The sequence below is a fragment of the Salvelinus fontinalis genome, chromosome 18 (genome assembly GCF_029448725.1).
Source record: "Salvelinus fontinalis isolate EN_2023a chromosome 18, ASM2944872v1, whole genome shotgun sequence".
NCBI lineage: Eukaryota > Metazoa > Chordata > Actinopteri > Salmoniformes > Salmonidae > Salvelinus > Salvelinus fontinalis.
Window position 1 is genome coordinate 50,960,150 of NC_074682.1, and position 17,045 is coordinate 50,977,194.

Genomic DNA, 17,045 nt, shown 5'->3' on the forward strand with positions numbered 1-17,045 from the left:
CCATTTTGAGCCTGTAATCGAACCCACAAATGCTGATGCTCCAGATACTTAACTAGTCTAAGGAAGGCCAGTTTTATTTAAATGTTTTATTTAAAATGATAACATGGATTAGCTAACACAACGTACCATTGGAACACAGGAGTGATGGTTGCTGATAATGGGTCTCTGTACGCCTATGTAGATATTCCATAAAAAATCTGCCGTTTCCAGCTACAATAGTCATTTACAACTTTAATGTCTACACTGTATTTATTATCAATTTGATGTTATTTTAATGTACAAAAAATTTGCTTTTCTTTCAAAAACAAGGACATTTCTAAGTGACCCCAAACTTTTGAACGGTAGTGTATGTTTCCCTGGATAAAATTAATAGACATACACACACTTGCCCATACACACGCAAGCACACATGCACGCACGCACACACACACACACACACACACACACACACACACACACACACACACACACACACACACACACACACACACACACACACACACACACACACACACACACACACACACACACACACACACACACACACACACACAAGCAACAGCGCTCGAGCAATCAGATTAGCTTGTCAGAGCGTGTGTGTCGTTAGGCGGGTTTATCTTGCACTCGACAACCTGCCCTTGATGAGGAGTTTAAACGGGTCGTGCTCCCCTTCAATCACCACAGTCTCTTGCCAAGCCCAGTCATAATTCTCCCCAAAAGATGCCTGCATTAAGTTAATTATTCATGTTCCGAGCTACCACAGTCTATTTTTATCACAAAGCCCTCACAGGTATACAAGCTCCGAGCGGCAGCACAGTGACTGTTTTCTAATCTGAAACCTGGGGATCAAGTGCATCCCTTGGATCCCGGACAGAAATAAGGGATATTTGCGCACAGAAAACAGAAAAAAGACAAGAACGAGGGGCTAACAACCCTGGTCAACACAACCCTGTTCCACACAATCCCTGTTCAACACAATCCCTGTTCAACACAATCCCTGTTCAACACAATCCCTGGTCAACACAACCCTGTTCCACACAATCCCTGGTCAACACAATCCCTGTTCAACACAATCCCTGTTCAACACAATCCCTGTTCAACACAATCCCTGTGCAACACAATCCCTGTTCAACACAACCCAGGTCAACACAATCCCTGTTCAACAGAATCCCTGTTCAACACAATCCCTGTTCAACACAATCCCTGTTCAACACAACCCTGTTCAACACAACACTGTTCAACACAAACCCTGGTCAACACAACACTGTTCAATACAATCCCTGTTCAACACAACACTGTTCAACACAACCCAGGTCAACACAACCCTGTTCAACACAACCCTGTTCAACACAACACTGTTCAACACAACCCTGTTCAACACAACCCAGGTCAACACAACCCTGTTCAACACAACCCTGTTCAACACAACACTGTTCAACACAACCCTGTTCAACACAACCCATGTCAACACAACCCTGTTCAACACAATCCCTGTTCAACACAATCCCTGTTCAACACAATCCCTGTTCAACACAATCCCTGTTCAACACAATCCTGTTCAACACAACCCTGTTCAACACAATCCCTGTTCAACACAACACTGTTCAACACAACCCTGTTCAACACAACACTGTTCAACACAACCCTGTTCAACACAACCCTGTTCAACACAATCCCTGTTCAACACAACCCAGGTCAACACAACCCAGGTCAACACAACCCTGTTCAACACAATCCTGTTCAACACAACCCTGTTCAACACAACCCTGTTCAACACAACACTGTTCAACGCAACCCTGTTCAACACAACACAGGTCAACACAACACTGTTCAATACAACACTGTTCAACACAACCCAGGTCAACACAACCCTGTTCAACACAAACCCTGGTCAACACAACACTGTTCAACACAACCCTGTTCAACACAATCCCAGGTCAACACAACACAACCCTGTTCAACACAACCCTGTTCAACACAACCCTGTTCAACACAATCCCTGTTCAACACAACCCAGGTCAACACAACCCAGGTCAACACAACCCTGTTCAACACAATCCTGTTCAACACAACCCTGTTCAACACAACCCTGTTCAACACAACACTGTTCAACGCAACCCTGTTCAACACAACACAGGTCAACACAACACTGTTCAATACAACACTGTTCAACACAACCCAGGTCAACACAACCCTGTTCAACACAAACCCTGGTCAACACAACACTGTTCAACACAACCCTGTTCAACACAATCCCAGGTCAACACAACACAACCCTGTTCAACACAACCCTGTTCAACACAACACTGTTCAACACAACCCTGTTCAACACAACCCTGTTCAACACAACACTGTTCAACACAACCCTGTTCAACACAACCCTGTTCAACACAACCCTGTTCAACACAATCCTGTTCAACACAACATTGTTCAACACAATCCTGTTCAACACAACATTGTTCAACACAATCCTGTTCAACACAACATTGTTCAACACAATCCTGTTCAACACAAGCATGTGAACAGGTAAAAAACGAAACAACAACACAACAGGTTCTTTAGGTATTGATCCAAATCCCTCTTTTCCACACTGCTGTGGTGACGTATAGGAGGGGAGCCGGGACTCGTTTTGACAGCTGGGGCAGATGGATGAGCAGCGAGCGACGGCAGGTTGGCATCTCCGTTAGCGAGCGTCGGTGTGTGTTGTGTGCCCACACTTGCTCAGGCACTGGGCGCCATATGTATTTTGAGTGTTTACGGAGTCGTGGTGGTGGAGAGGGACGGGTTGGGAGGTTTGGGGAGCAATGCACCCAAGCAGTGTGTGTCTGTGTGTATATCTGTGTGTGTGTCTGTGTATCGGTCTGTGTGTATCTGTGTGTCTGTGTGTGTGTATCTGTGTACATGTGTGTGTGTATCTCTGTGTGTGTGTGAGTGTGTATCTATTGTCTGTGTATCTGTGTGTGTCTGTGTATCTGTGTGTGTGTCTATCTGTGTGTCTGTCTGTGTATCAGTGTGCTGTAATTCCCGTATGTTCACCAGTCCGTCGTATTTGGAGAGAAACCCATTACTATCTGTGTGTGTCTGTGTATCTGTGTGTGTGTGTGTGCGTGTGTGTGTGTGTGTGTATCTGTGTGGCTTTCTGTGTGTGTATCAGTGTGCTGTAATTCCCGTACGTTCACCAGTCCGTCGTATTTGGATAGAAACCCACTACTATTCCTGTCACAGCAGCAGCAAAGAGGAGAAGCATCACCCCAAGCAGGCAGGCAGGTAAGAGCATTATGCAGCAACACACTCACACTTGAATGTCCATCCGTTCGCTACCTTCTGGCTGTGTGAGTCTGTATGCACCGCACAAATGTGTGAGTATGTATGAGTATAGATATATTGGATTCATGTATGTGAGCTTGTGTGTGTTTGATGAGCTTATGTGTGTGTGTTTGTGCATCTGTGTGTGTGCGTGTGCGTTTGTGAGACAGATTCCATCACTCACCCTGGCTGTTGGGTCCCCCGTCCCCCTCTTCTGTGTCAGTTAGGTTGTTAAGCATCCTCGCTCCTCTATAACGGCTCTATAGGAGGGATACTACAACGCTACCAGCCCTTCTCTTACTCCTGGCTTCTCCTTCACCAGGTGTCCTCCTACACTAAACCTTTGACAATGCAGAACAAATGTAGTAGAAGGAGATGCTCTCCTCTGGTCCTGCCTCCCCTATGTGATGCTAAGCAGAGGAGCGAAGAGAGGCGGGCGAAAAATAGGGAGCGCTTTTTTTCTCTCCCTTTGCAGATCCTCCTCTCGTCGTCTCCTCGTCGCTTGTAAGCTCTCTCTCTCTCTCTCTCTCTCTCGCCCTCTCTCTCTCTCAAAGAGAGACACACACACACACACACACACACACTCCTTCTTCACCCCAACATAATCAGTGTAATTTCGCCAAATTGATCATGTATTCAAAGGGTATTATTGGCTATCCCTCCCTCTCTCCTCCCTCTTTCTTTCTCTCCTCTTCTCCCTTTCTTTTCCTCAGTCTTTTGCCTCTCCCTCTCTTCACAGCTGTCATATCGAAAGGTGAATGGAGAGGGAGGACTCAGCAGTGTTTGAAGAGTGAGCTTTAGCCTTCCTGGGCTCTCTGCCTCTCAGCTCTGGTGTTCCTTCTCTGTGTCGCCTTAATAAACTGTGGCTCCCAAGCGCTAGTGGCTTTAATGTCAGATGCAAGCAGCACGCTATGTTACCAGATTCCACAATCAATATAATCTGGGTTCAGCATAGTTATAGACAATAAGGACGCAGGTGCTCATGCTGACACACACGCACGCACGCACGCACGCACACACACACACACACACACACAAAGGGGGTCGACATGTATGTATTCTTAATCCTGTCCTTTTGATACTTTCCTTTAAATATAGAGAGCTTTCTACCTAGAGGGGTCTGTACACAGTACTATACTTAAGTGTAGAATCTTATACAGTACGTGGTGAGTGAAGAAAGACTCTGTGTGTGTAGTTGTTGAGACAGAAAGAACATCTTGTCCTTTCAAGAAAGGGGTGACTCATACATAGATGAGGAAGATACATAGATTCGTCTGTGTTTGTCTGTGTGTGTTTGTGTGTGTGTGTGTGTGTGTGTGTGTGTGTGTGTGTGTGTGTGTGTGTGTGTGTGTGTGTGTGTGTGTGTGTGTGTGTGTGTGTGTGTGTGTGTGTGTGTGTGTGTGTGTGTGTGTGTCTGTCACAGGTTGTGATACCACTCCAGAGATAAGAAAGCACTTCATCTTTAACAAGTCTGGGTACCACAGATGCACTCAACACATTTCTATTAAAACAACTCCTCATTTGGATTCACAAGGGATACAGTGATTATGAAGCAGTGTTTAAAATGGCTTTCACCATGGACACAGTACGCGTTTAATTGGCAACATCTTCCATTTTGTTTTGTGTTTATGGATCCCATTAACACCCTGGAAAACGGTGTGAATTGTTACTGAGGCGCCTACCGTGGTTGAACAAATAGGAATGACAGAAAAGATCTTCATGAAGATATCGCGTCGGGCCGAAACAACGGCATTTACCTGTGACTGTGTTCATGACACAGCACTGTCTCTTGTGCCTTATTGATTAGAGAAGACATCAATTAAGAAGTAATACAGGAAGTAATACAGGACTATGTCTAGCCAACCATCCAATCAAAAGACCAATTATGGTACAGTAAAATATTGACTAACATTGAGCAATGATGAGGTGTGATTTACCCAATGATCGATCATTAATTATTGAGTATAACACTAATTTAGGTAGATATTCGTTTAATCTCTGAGTATTGTGAGACCTATGGGACTGTAATACTCAACCACTAAACAACACTGGCCTATCCATGAAGGTTAACCAATTTCCCCTTTCACACTCCATATCAACCCGGTCCTATTCCCTACTTCTCCCCCCTTGGTCCTGACCCTTCGATGTTTGCAGATCTGAGGGGTCTGGATAGGTAGAATTAGTGTAGTGGTAGAGCTCCCTCCTATTGCTGAGTTGGTCCCTTGGTTTACAGCTCAATGTATACTTGTTGAATCGTTGCCACAGTCACTAACGCAGTTTCACATCTGGGACATCTGGTGATAAGAATCATCTCTGTTCGGTATAGAATTGTCTGTCCATATAATCAATAGCATCCTACAACCCATCTCTGTGGTGGTTCTATAACTGTTATAAGTACAGTTCGGTTCTCTATACTTCAAACATAGAAAATAATAAATTTCTAAACAATCAATGAATTAAGATTTTTTTTACAATGCGTTTCAATAACAACAATGAAACCAGTCAGAACTGCACACACAAACAGCCATTAACCAGATAATTGTTTATATATTTTACCACCAACTTCTGGTGAACCCAGTTGGCAGCCGTTCAGCACAGAGCACATCAGTTAAGGCTGAGTAATAAAAAGGAGCGAGGAGTTATACTGCCGCTGTGGAAAATGAAATGACTGCGGTGGTCTTCACCTACATGAACAATTCCTTAGATGCCATCCCATTTCCCCCGGAGTTAATCCCACTGGATCAAACCACTGTCTCTCTCTGGTAAAGATTCAAAGGATGATATCATCTGTCTTAACCTCCCTCCGAACCAATTCATTCTCAACGGCCTTCAGTCCTATAGGTTCAGTACATACTTCATTAGACAGCATCCGTCTTGTTGTCTATACCACCCTGGCAACCCCAACCAACCCCAACCAAACCCCAGCCAGCCCCAGTCAACCCCAACCAAACCCCAGCCAGCCCCAGTCAACCCCAGCCAGCCTCAGTCATCCCCAGTCAACCCCAACCAGCCCCAGTCAACCCCAGCCAACCCCACCCAGCCCCAGTCGACCCCAGTCAACCCCAGCCAGCCCCAGTCAACCCCAGCCAACCCCAGTCAACCCCAGTCAACCCCAGCCAGCCCCAGTCAACCCCAGCCAGCCCCAGCCAACCCCAGTCAACCCCAGTCAACCCCAGTCAACCCCACCCAGCCCCAGTCAATCCCAGTCAATTCCAGTCAACCCCAGCCAGCCCCAGTCAACCCCAGCCAACCCGTCAACCCCAGCCAACCCCAATCAACCTAAGCCAACCCCAGTCAACCTCAGCCAAACTCAGCCAACCGCAATGGACCCTTTTACTCCATTAAGCCAACCCCTTTGACGAAAGACTGTGCCAAAAGTCTGGTTTTGGGTCAGATGAACTGTTGTGAAGAAGAAAAGTGCAAGCCCCACAGGAAGAATAGTATTGGGTAACCTGCCCTTGGGCACTCCAGCACTCCAGCACTCCAGCATTCCAGCACTCCAGCACTCCAGCACTCCAGCATTCCAGCACTCCAGCACTCCAGCACTCCAGCATTCCAGCACTCCAGCACTCCAGCATTCCAGCACTCCAGCATTCCAGCACTCCAGCACTCCAGCACTCCAGCACTCCAGCACTCCAGCATTCCAGCACTCCAGCATTCCAGCACTCCAGCATTCCAGCACTCCAGCACTCCAGCACTCCAGCACTCCAGCATTCCATCACTCCAGCATTCCAGCACTCCAGCACTCCAGCATTCCAGCACTCCAGCACTCCAGCACTCCAGCACTCCAGCACTCCAGCACTCCAGCATTCCAGCACTCCAGCACTCCAATCGATAGGTAGAGTTGATAAACACGGAGCATAACAGGATCAGGCGGCATCAACAAAACTGTGGCGTTTGGCGTTGGGCTCGGGGAGAGACGGTGCAGGGATCAAAACATTGTCAACGCAAGCTCATGAGGGACGAGAAGCTTGTCTGTCAGACAGAGAACGCATTCTATGTTTAGCACGTTTGAGTGCGATGGGGGATGAGTCAGAAGAGTCCCGAGGAGTCGCTCTGTGTGTATGTGTGTTTGTAGGAGGGTGTGGGAGTGTGAGTGCGTGTGCATGCATATGTGGATGTTTTTATGCGTGTGTGCGTGCGTGAGCATGTGTGTTTGCGTGCGTGCATACCCATGTGTGTATGTGTGTGTGCATACCCATGTGTGTATGTGTGTGTGCATACCCATGTGTGTATGTGTGTGTGCATACCCATGTGTGTTTGTGTGTGTGCATACCCATGTGTGTATGTGTGTGTGTGTACGTTAACATGTGCGGTCCACCATGAGCGGCCATCATCAACAATGTCAGTGGCTCCATTAGAAACCATTTTTTAACCCTGTCAGAGCACCTTCAAGACAAACGCACCATTCCAAACTCCTCGTAGAGTTGACAAACGCACCATTCTAAACTCCTCGTAGAGTTGACAAACGGACCATTCTAAACTCCTCGTAGAGTTGACAAACGCACCATTCCAAACTCCTCGTAGAGTTGACAAACGCACCATTCCAAACTCCTCGTAGAGTTGACAAACGCACCATTCTAAACTCCTCGTAGAGTTGACAAACGGACCATTCCAAACTCCTCGTAGAGTTGACAAACGGACCATTCCAAACTCCTCGTAGACTTGACAAACGCACCATTCCAAACTCCCTGTAGAGTTGACAAACGCACCATTCCAAACAACCCGGTAGAGTTGACAAACGCACCATTCCAAACTCCTCGTAGAGTTGACAAACGCACCATTCCAAACTCCTCGTAGAGTTGACAAAAGCACCATTCTAAACTCCTCGTAGAGTTGACAAACGCACCATTCTAAACTCCTCGTAGAGTTGACAAACGCACCATTCTAAACTCCTCGTAGAGTTGACAAACGCACCATTCCAAACTCCTCGTAGAGTTGACAAACGCACCATTCTAAACTCCTCGTAGAGTTGACAAATGCACCATTCCAAACTCCTTGTAGAGTTGACAAACGCACCATTCCAAACTCCTTGTAGAGTTGACAAACGGACCATTCTAAACTCCTCGTAGAGTTGACAAACGCACCATTCCAAACTCCTCGTAGAGTTGACAAACGCACCATTCCAAACTCCTCATAGAGTTGACAAACGCACCATTACAAACTCCTCGTAGAGTTGACAAACGGACCATTCCAAACTCCTCGTAGAGTTGACAAACGGACCATTCCAAACACCTCGTAGAGTTGACAAACGCACCATTCCAAACTCCTCATAGAGTTGACAAACGCACCATTACAAACTCCCTGTAGAGTTGACAAACGGACCATTCCAAACTCCTCGTAGAGTTGAAAAACGCACAATTCTAAACTCCTCGTAGAGATTACAAACGCATCATTCCAAACTCCCTGTAGAGTTGACAAACGCACCATTCCAAACTCCCTGTAGAGTTGACAAACGGACCATTCCAAACTCCCTGTAGAGTTGACAAACGCACCATTCCAAACTCCTCGTAGAGTTGACAAACGCACCATTCTAAACTCCTCGTAGAGTTGACAAACGCACCATTCTAAACTCCTCGTAGAGTTGACAAACGCACCATTCCAAACTCCTCGTAGAGTTGACAAACGCACCATTCCAAACTCCTCATAGAGTTGACAAACGCACCATTCTAAACTCCTCATAGAGTTGACAAACGGACCATTCCAAACTCCTCGTAGAGTTGACAAACGCACCATTCTAAACTCCTCATAGAGAAGACAAACGCACAATTCTAAACTCCTCGTAGAGTTGACAAACGCATCATTCCAAACTCCCTGTAGAGTTGACAAACGCACCATTCCAAACTCCCTGTAGAGTTGACAAACGGACCATTCCAAACTCCCTGTAGAGTTGACAAACGCACCATTCCAAACTCCTCGTAGAGTTGACAAACGCACCATTCTAAACTCCTCGTAGAGTTGACAAACGGACCATTCTAAACTCCTCGTAGAGTTGACAAACGCACCATTCCAAACTCCTCGTAGAGTTGACAAACGCACCATTCCAAACTCCTCGTAGAGTTGACAAACGCACCATTCTAAACTCCTCGTAGAGTTGACAAACGGACCATTCCAAACTCCTCGTAGAGTTGACAAACGGACCATTCCAAACTCCTCGTAGACTTGACAAACGCACCATTCCAAACTCCCTGTAGAGTTGACAAACGCACCATTCCAAACAACCCGGTAGAGTTGACAAACGCACCATTCCAAACTCCTCGTAGAGTTGACAAACGCACCATTCCAAACTCCTCGTAGAGTTGACAAACGCACCATTCTAAACTCCTCGTAGAGTTGACAAACGCACCATTCTAAACTCCTCGTAGAGTTGACAAACGCACCATTCTAAACTCCTCGTAGAGTTGACAAACGCACCATTCCAAACTCCTCGTAGAGTTGACAAACGCACCATTCTAAACTCCTCGTAGAGTTGACAAACGCACCATTCCAAACTCCTCGTAGAGTTGACAAACGCACCATTCCAAACTCCTCGTAGAGTTGACAAACGCACCATTCTAAACTCCTCGTAGAGTTGACAAACGCACCATTCCAAACTCCTCGTAGAGTTGACAAACGCACCATTCCAAACTCCTCGTAGAGTTGACAAACGCACCATTCCAAACTCCTCGTAGAGTTGACAAACGGACCATTCCAAACTCCTCGTAGAGTTGACAAACGGACCATTCCAAACTCCTCGTAGAGTTGACAAACGCACCATTCCAAACTCCTCATAGAGTTGACAAACGCACCATTACAAACTCCCTGTAGAGTTGACAAACGGACCATTCCAAACTCCTCGTAGAGTTGAAAAACGCACAATTCTAAACTCCTCGTAGAGATTACAAACGCATCATTCCAAACTCCCTGTAGAGTTGACAAACGCACCATTCCAAACTCCCTGTAGAGTTGACAAACGGACCATTCCAAACTCCCTGTAGAGTTGACAAACGCACCATTCCAAACTCCTCGTAGAGTTGACAAACGCACCATTCTAAACTCCTCGTAGAGTTGACAAACGCACCATTCTAAACTCCTCGTAGAGTTGACAAACGCACCATTCCAAACTCCTCGTAGAGTTGACAAACGCACCATTCCAAACTCCTCATAGAGTTGACAAACGCACCATTCTAAACTCCTCATAGAGTTGACAAACGGACCATTCCAAACTCCTCGTAGAGTTGACAAACGCACCATTCTAAACTCCTCATAGAGAAGACAAACGCACAATTCTAAACTCCTCGTAGAGTTGACAAACGCATCATTCCAAACTCCCTGTAGAGTTGACAAACGCACCATTCCAAACTCCTCGTAGAGTTGACAAACGGACCATTCCAAACTCCCTCGTAGAGTTGACAAACGCACCATTCCAAACTCCTCGTAGAGTTGACAAACGCACCATTCTAAACTCCTCGTAGAGTTGACAAACGCACCATTCTAAACTCCTCGTAGAGTTGACAAACGCACCATTCCAAACTCCTCGTAGAGTTGACAAACGCACCATTCCAAACTCCTCGTAGAGTTGACAAACGCACCATTCTAAACTCCTCGTAGAGTTGACAAACGCACCATTCTAAACTCCTCGTAGAGTTGACAAACGCACCATTCTAAACTCCTCGTAGAGTTGACAAACGCACCATTCCAAACTCCTCGTAGAGTTGACAAACGCACCATTCCAAACTCCTCGTAGAGTTGACAAACGCACCATTCCAAACTCCTCGTAGAGTTGACAAACGCACCATTCCAAACTCCTCGTAGAGTTGACAAACGCACCATTCTAAACTCCTCATAGAGTTGACAAACGCACCATTCCAAACTCCTCGTAGAGTTGACAAACGCACCATTCCAAACTCCTCGTAGAGTTGACAAACGCACCATTCTAAACTCCTCGTAGAGTTGACAAACGCACCATTCCAAACTCCTCGTAGAGTTGACAAACGCACCATTCCAAACTCCTCGTAGAGTTGACAAACGCAACATTCCAAACTCCTCGTAGAGTTGACAAACGCACCATTCCAAACTCCTCGTAGAGTTGACAAACGCACCATTCTAAACTCCTCGTAGAGTTGACAAACGCACCATTCTAAACTCCTCGTAGAGTTGACAAACGCACCATTCTAAACTCCTCATAGAGTTGACAAACGCACCATTCTAAACTCCTCATAGAGTTGACAAACGCACCATTCCAAACTCCTCGTAGAGTTGACAAACGCACCATTCTAAACTCCTCGTAGAGTTGACAAACGCACCATTCCAAACTCCTCGTAGAGTTGACAAACGCACCATTCCAAACTCCTCATAGAGTTGACAAACGCACCATTCTAAACTCCTCATAGAGTTGACAAACGGACCATTCCAAACTCCTCGTAGAGTTGACAAACGCACCATTCTAAACTCCTCATAGAGAAGACAAACGCACAATTCTAAACTCCTCGTAGAGTTGACAAACGCACCATTCCAAACTCCCTCGTAGAGTTGACAAACGCACCATTCCAAACTCCCTGTAGAGTTGACAAACGGACCATTCCAAACTCCCTGTAGAGTTGACAAACGCACCATTCCAAACTCCTCGTAGAGTTGACAAACGCACCATTCTAAACTCCTCGTAGAGTTGACAAACGCACCATTCTAAACTCCTCGTAGAGTTGACAAACGCACCATTCCAAACTCCTCGTAGAGTTGACAAACGCACCATTCCAAACTCCTCGTAGAGTTGACAAACGCACCATTCCAAACTCCTCGTAGAGTTGACAAACGCACCATTCTAAACTCCTCGTAGAGTTGACAAACGCACCATTCTAAACTCCTCGTAGAGTTGACAAACGCACCATTCCAAACTCCTCGTAGAGTTGACAAACGCACCATTCCAAACTCCTCGTAGAGTTGACAAACGCACCATTCTAAACTCCTCGTAGAGTTGACAAACGGACCATTCTAAACTCCTCGTAGAGTTGACAAACGCACGATTCTAAACTCCTCGTAGAGTTGACAAACGCACCATTCCAAACTCCTCATAGAGTTGACAAACGCACCATTCCAAACTCCTCGTAGAGTTGACAAACGGACCATTCCAAACTCCCTGTAGAGTTGACAAACGCACCATTCCAAGCTCCTCGTAGAGTTGACAAACGCACCATTCTAAACTCCTCGTAGAGTTGACAAACGGACCATTCTAAACTCCTCGTAGAGTTGACAAACGCACCATTCCAAACTCCTCGTAGAGTTGACAAACGCACCATCCTAAACTCCTCGTAGAGTTGACAAACGCACCATTCCAAACTCCTCGTAGAGTTGACAAACGCACCATTCCAAACTCCTCGTAGAGTTGACAAACGCACCATTCCAAACTCCTCGTAGAGTTGACAAACGCACCATTCTAAACTCCTCGTAGAGTTGACAAACGCACCATTCTAAACTCCTCGTAGAGTTGACAAACGCACCATTCCAAACTCCTCGTAGAGTTGACAAACGCACCATTCCAAACTCCTCGTAGAGTTGACAAACGCACCATTCTAAACTCCTCGTAGAGTTGACAAACGCACCATTCCAAACTCCTCGTAGAGTTGACAAACGCACCATTCTAAACTCCTCGTAGAGTTGACAAACGCACCATTCCAAACTCCTCGTAGAGTTGACAAACGCACCATTCCAAACTCCTCGTAGAGTTGACAAACGCACCATTCTAAACTCCTCATAGAGTTGACAAACGCACCATTCCAAACTCCTCGTAGAGTTGACAAACGCACCATTCTAAACTCCTCGTAGAGTTGACAAACGCACCATTCCAAACTCCTCGTAGAGTTGACAAACGCACCATTCCAAACTCCTCGTAGAGTTGACAAACGCACCATTCCAAACTCCTCGTAGAGTTGACAAACGCACCATTCCTAACTCCTCGTAGAGTTGACAAACGCACGATTCTAAACTCCTCATAGAGTTGACAAACGCACCATTCCAAACTCCTCGTAGAGTTGACAAACGCACCATTCTAAACTCCTCATAGAGTTGACAAACGCACCATTCTAAACTCCTAATAGAGTTGACAAACGCACCATTCCAAACTCCTCGTAGAGTTGACAAACGCACCATTCTAAACTCCTCGTAGAGTTGACAAACGCACCATTCCAAACTCCTCGTAGAGTTGACAAACGCACCATTCTAAACTCCTCGTAGAGTTGACAAACGCACGATTCTAAACTCCTCGTAGAGTTGACAAACGCACCATTCCAAACTCCTCGTAGAGTTGACAAACGCACCATTCCAAACTCCTCGTAGAGTTGACAAACGCACCATTCCAAACTCCTCGTAGAGTTGACAAACGCACCATTCTAAACTCCTCATAGAGTTGACAAACGCACCATTCCAAACTCCTCGTAGAGTTGACAAACGCACCATTCCAAACTCCTCGTAGAGTTGACAAACGCACCATTCTAAACTCCTCGTAGAGTTGACAAACGCACCATTCCAAACTCCTCGTAGAGTTGACAAACGCACCATTCCAAACTCCTCGTAGAGTTGACAAACGCACCATTCCAAACTCCTCGTAGAGTTGACAAACGCACCATTCCAAACTCCTCGTAGAGTTGACAAACGCACCATTCTAAACTCCTCGTAGAGTTGACAAACGCACCATTCTAAACTCCTCGTAGAGTTGACAAACGCACCATTCTAAACTCCTCGTAGAGTTGACAAACGCACCATTCTAAACTCCTCGTAGAGTTGACAAACGCACCATTCCAAACTCCTCGTAGAGTTGACAAACGCACCATTCTAAACTCCTCGTAGAGTTGACAAACGCACCATTCCAAACTCCTCGTAGAGTTGACAAACGCACCATTCCAAACTCCTCGTAGAGTTGACAAACGCACCATTCTAAACTCCTCATAGAGTTGACAAACGGACCATTCCAAACTCCTCGTAGAGTTGACAAACGCACCATTCTAAACTCCTCATAGAGTAGACAAACGGACCATTCCAAACTCCTCGTAGAGTTGACAAACACACCATTCCAAACTCCTCGTAGAGTTGACAAACGCACCATTCCAAACTCCTCGTAGAGTTGACAAACGGACCATTCCAAACTCCTCGTAGAGTTGACAAACGCACCATTCCAAACTCCTCGTAGAGTTGACAAACGCACCATTCTAAACTCCTCGTAGAGTTGACAAACGCACCATTCTAAACTCCTCGTAGAGTTGACAAACGCACCATTCCAAACTCCTCGTAGAGTTGACAAACGCACCATTCTAAACTCCTCGTAGAGTTGACAAACGCACCATTCCAAACTCCTCGTAGAGTTGACAAACGCACCATTCCAAACTCCTCGTAGAGTTGACAAACGCACCATTACAAACTCCCTGTAGAGTTGACAAACGCACCATTCTAAACTCCTCGTAGAGTTGACAAACGCACCATTCTAAACTCCTCGTAGAGTTGACAAACGCACCATTCCAAACTCCTCGTAGAGTTGACAAACGCACCATTCCAAACTCCTCGTAGAGTTGACAAACGCACCATTCTAAACTCCTCGTAGAGTTGACAAACGGACCATTCTAAACTCCTCGTAGAGTTGACAAACGCACGATTCTAAACTCCTCGTAGAGTTGACAAACGCACCATTCCAAACTCCTCGTAGAGTTGACAAACGCACCATTCCAAACTCCTCGTAGAGTTGACAAACGCACCATTCTAAACTCCTCATAGAGTTGACAAACGCACCATTCCAAACTCCTCGTAGAGTTGACAAACGCACCATTCTAAACTCCTCGTAGAGTTGACAAACGCACCATTCCAAACTCCTCGTAGAGTTGACAAACGCACCATTCCAAACTCCTCGTAGAGTTGACAAACGCACCATTCCAAACTCCTCGTAGAGTTGACAAACGCACCATTCCTAAACTCCTCGTAGAGTTGACAAACGCACCATTCTAAACTCCTCGTAGAGTTGACAAACGCACCATTCCAAACTCCTCGTAGAGTTGACAAACGCACCATTCTAAACTCCTCATAGAGTTGACAAACGCACCATTCTAAACTCCTCATAGAGTTGACAAACGCACCATTCCAAACTCCTCGTAGAGTTGACAAACGCACCATTCTAAACTCCTCGTAGAGTTGACAAACGCACCATTCCAAACTCCTCGTAGAGTTGACAAACGCACCATTCTAAACTCCTCGTAGAGTTGACAAACGCACCATTCTAAACTCCTCGTAGAGTTGACAAACGCACCATTCCAAACTCCTCGTAGAGTTGACAAACGCACCATTCCAAACTCCTCGTAGAGTTGACAAACGCACCATTCCAAACTCCTCGTAGAGTTGACAAACGCACCATTCTAAACTCCTCGTAGAGTTGACAAACGCACCATTCCAAACTCCTCGTAGAGTTGACAAACGCACCATTCCAAACTCCTCGTAGAGTTGACAAACGCACCATTCTAAACTCCTCGTAGAGTTGACAAACGCACCATTCCAAACTCCTCGTAGAGTTGACAAACGCACCATTCCAAACTCCTCGTAGAGTTGACAAACGCACCATTCCAAACTCCTCGTAGAGTTGACAAACGCACCATTCCAAACTCCTCGTAGAGTTGACAAACGCACCATTCTAAACTCCTCGTAGAGTTGACAAACGCACCATTCTAAACTCCTCGTAGAGTTGACAAACGCACCATTCTAAACTCCTCATAGAGTTGACAAACGCACCATTCTAAACTCCTCATAGAGTTGACAAACGCACCATTCCAAACTCCTCGTAGAGTTGACAAACGCACCATTCTAAACTCCTCGTAGAGTTGACAAACGCACCATTCCAAACTCCTCGTAGAGTTGACAAACGCACCATTCTAAACTCCTCATAGAGTTGACAAACGCACCATTCCAAACTCCTCGTAGAGTTGACAAACGCACCATTCCAAACTCCTCGTAGAGTTGACAAACGCACCATTCTAAACTCCTCGTAGAGTTGACAAACGCACCATTCTAAACTCCTCGTAGAGTTGACAAACGCACCATTCCAAACTCCTCGTAGAGTTGACAAACGCACCATTCCAAACTCCTCGTAGAGTTGACAAACGCACCATTCCAAACTCCTCGTAGAGTTGACAAACGCACCATTCCAAACTCCTCGTAGAGTTGACAAACGCACCATTCCAAACTCCTCGTAGAGTTGACAAACGGACCATTCCAAACTCCTCGTAGAGTTGACAAACGCACCATTCTAAACTCCTCGTAGAGTTGACAAACGGACCATTCCAAACTCCTCGTAGAGTTGACAAACGCACCATTCTAAACTCCTCGTAGAGAAGACAAACGGACCATTCCAAACTCCTCGTAGAGTTGACAAACACACCATTCCAAACTCCTCGTAGAGTTGACAAACACACCATTCCAAACTCCTCGTAGAGTTGACAAACGCACCATTCTAAACTCCTCGTAGAGTTGACAAACGCACCATTCCAAACTCCTCGTAGAGTTGACAAACGCACCATTCCTAAACTCCTCGTAGAGTTGACAAACGCACCATTCCAAACTCCTCGTAGAGTTGACAAACGCACCATTCCAAACTCCTCGTAGAGTTGACAAACGCACCATTCTAAACTCCTCGTAGAGTTGACAAACGCACCATTCTAAACTCCTCGTAGAGTTGACAAACGCACCATTCTAAACTCCTCATAGAGTTGACAAACGCACCATTCTAAACT

The 17,045-nt window shown here is 46.0% G+C and overlaps 1 protein-coding gene across 4 annotated transcripts in view; it reads right to left on the reverse strand.

The window, feature by feature from the left end:
- The window catches only part of LOC129815714 (solute carrier family 12 member 5-like), a 317,619-nt gene that overhangs the window by 179,198 nt on the left and 121,376 nt on the right, over positions 1–17,045 (reverse strand). Inside the window, exon 1 of one of the 4 annotated variants that reach the window (XM_055869775.1) lies at positions 3,491–3,942. The exons of the other annotated variants lie outside the window; for them this stretch is intronic. Within the exon in view, the coding sequence (XP_055725750.1) occupies positions 3,491–3,545 (55 nt within the window). The 5' untranslated portion in view covers positions 3,546–3,942. Of the gene's footprint in view, positions 1–3,490; positions 3,943–17,045 lie in introns of those variants that run through there. 4 annotated transcript variants of the gene reach the window in all.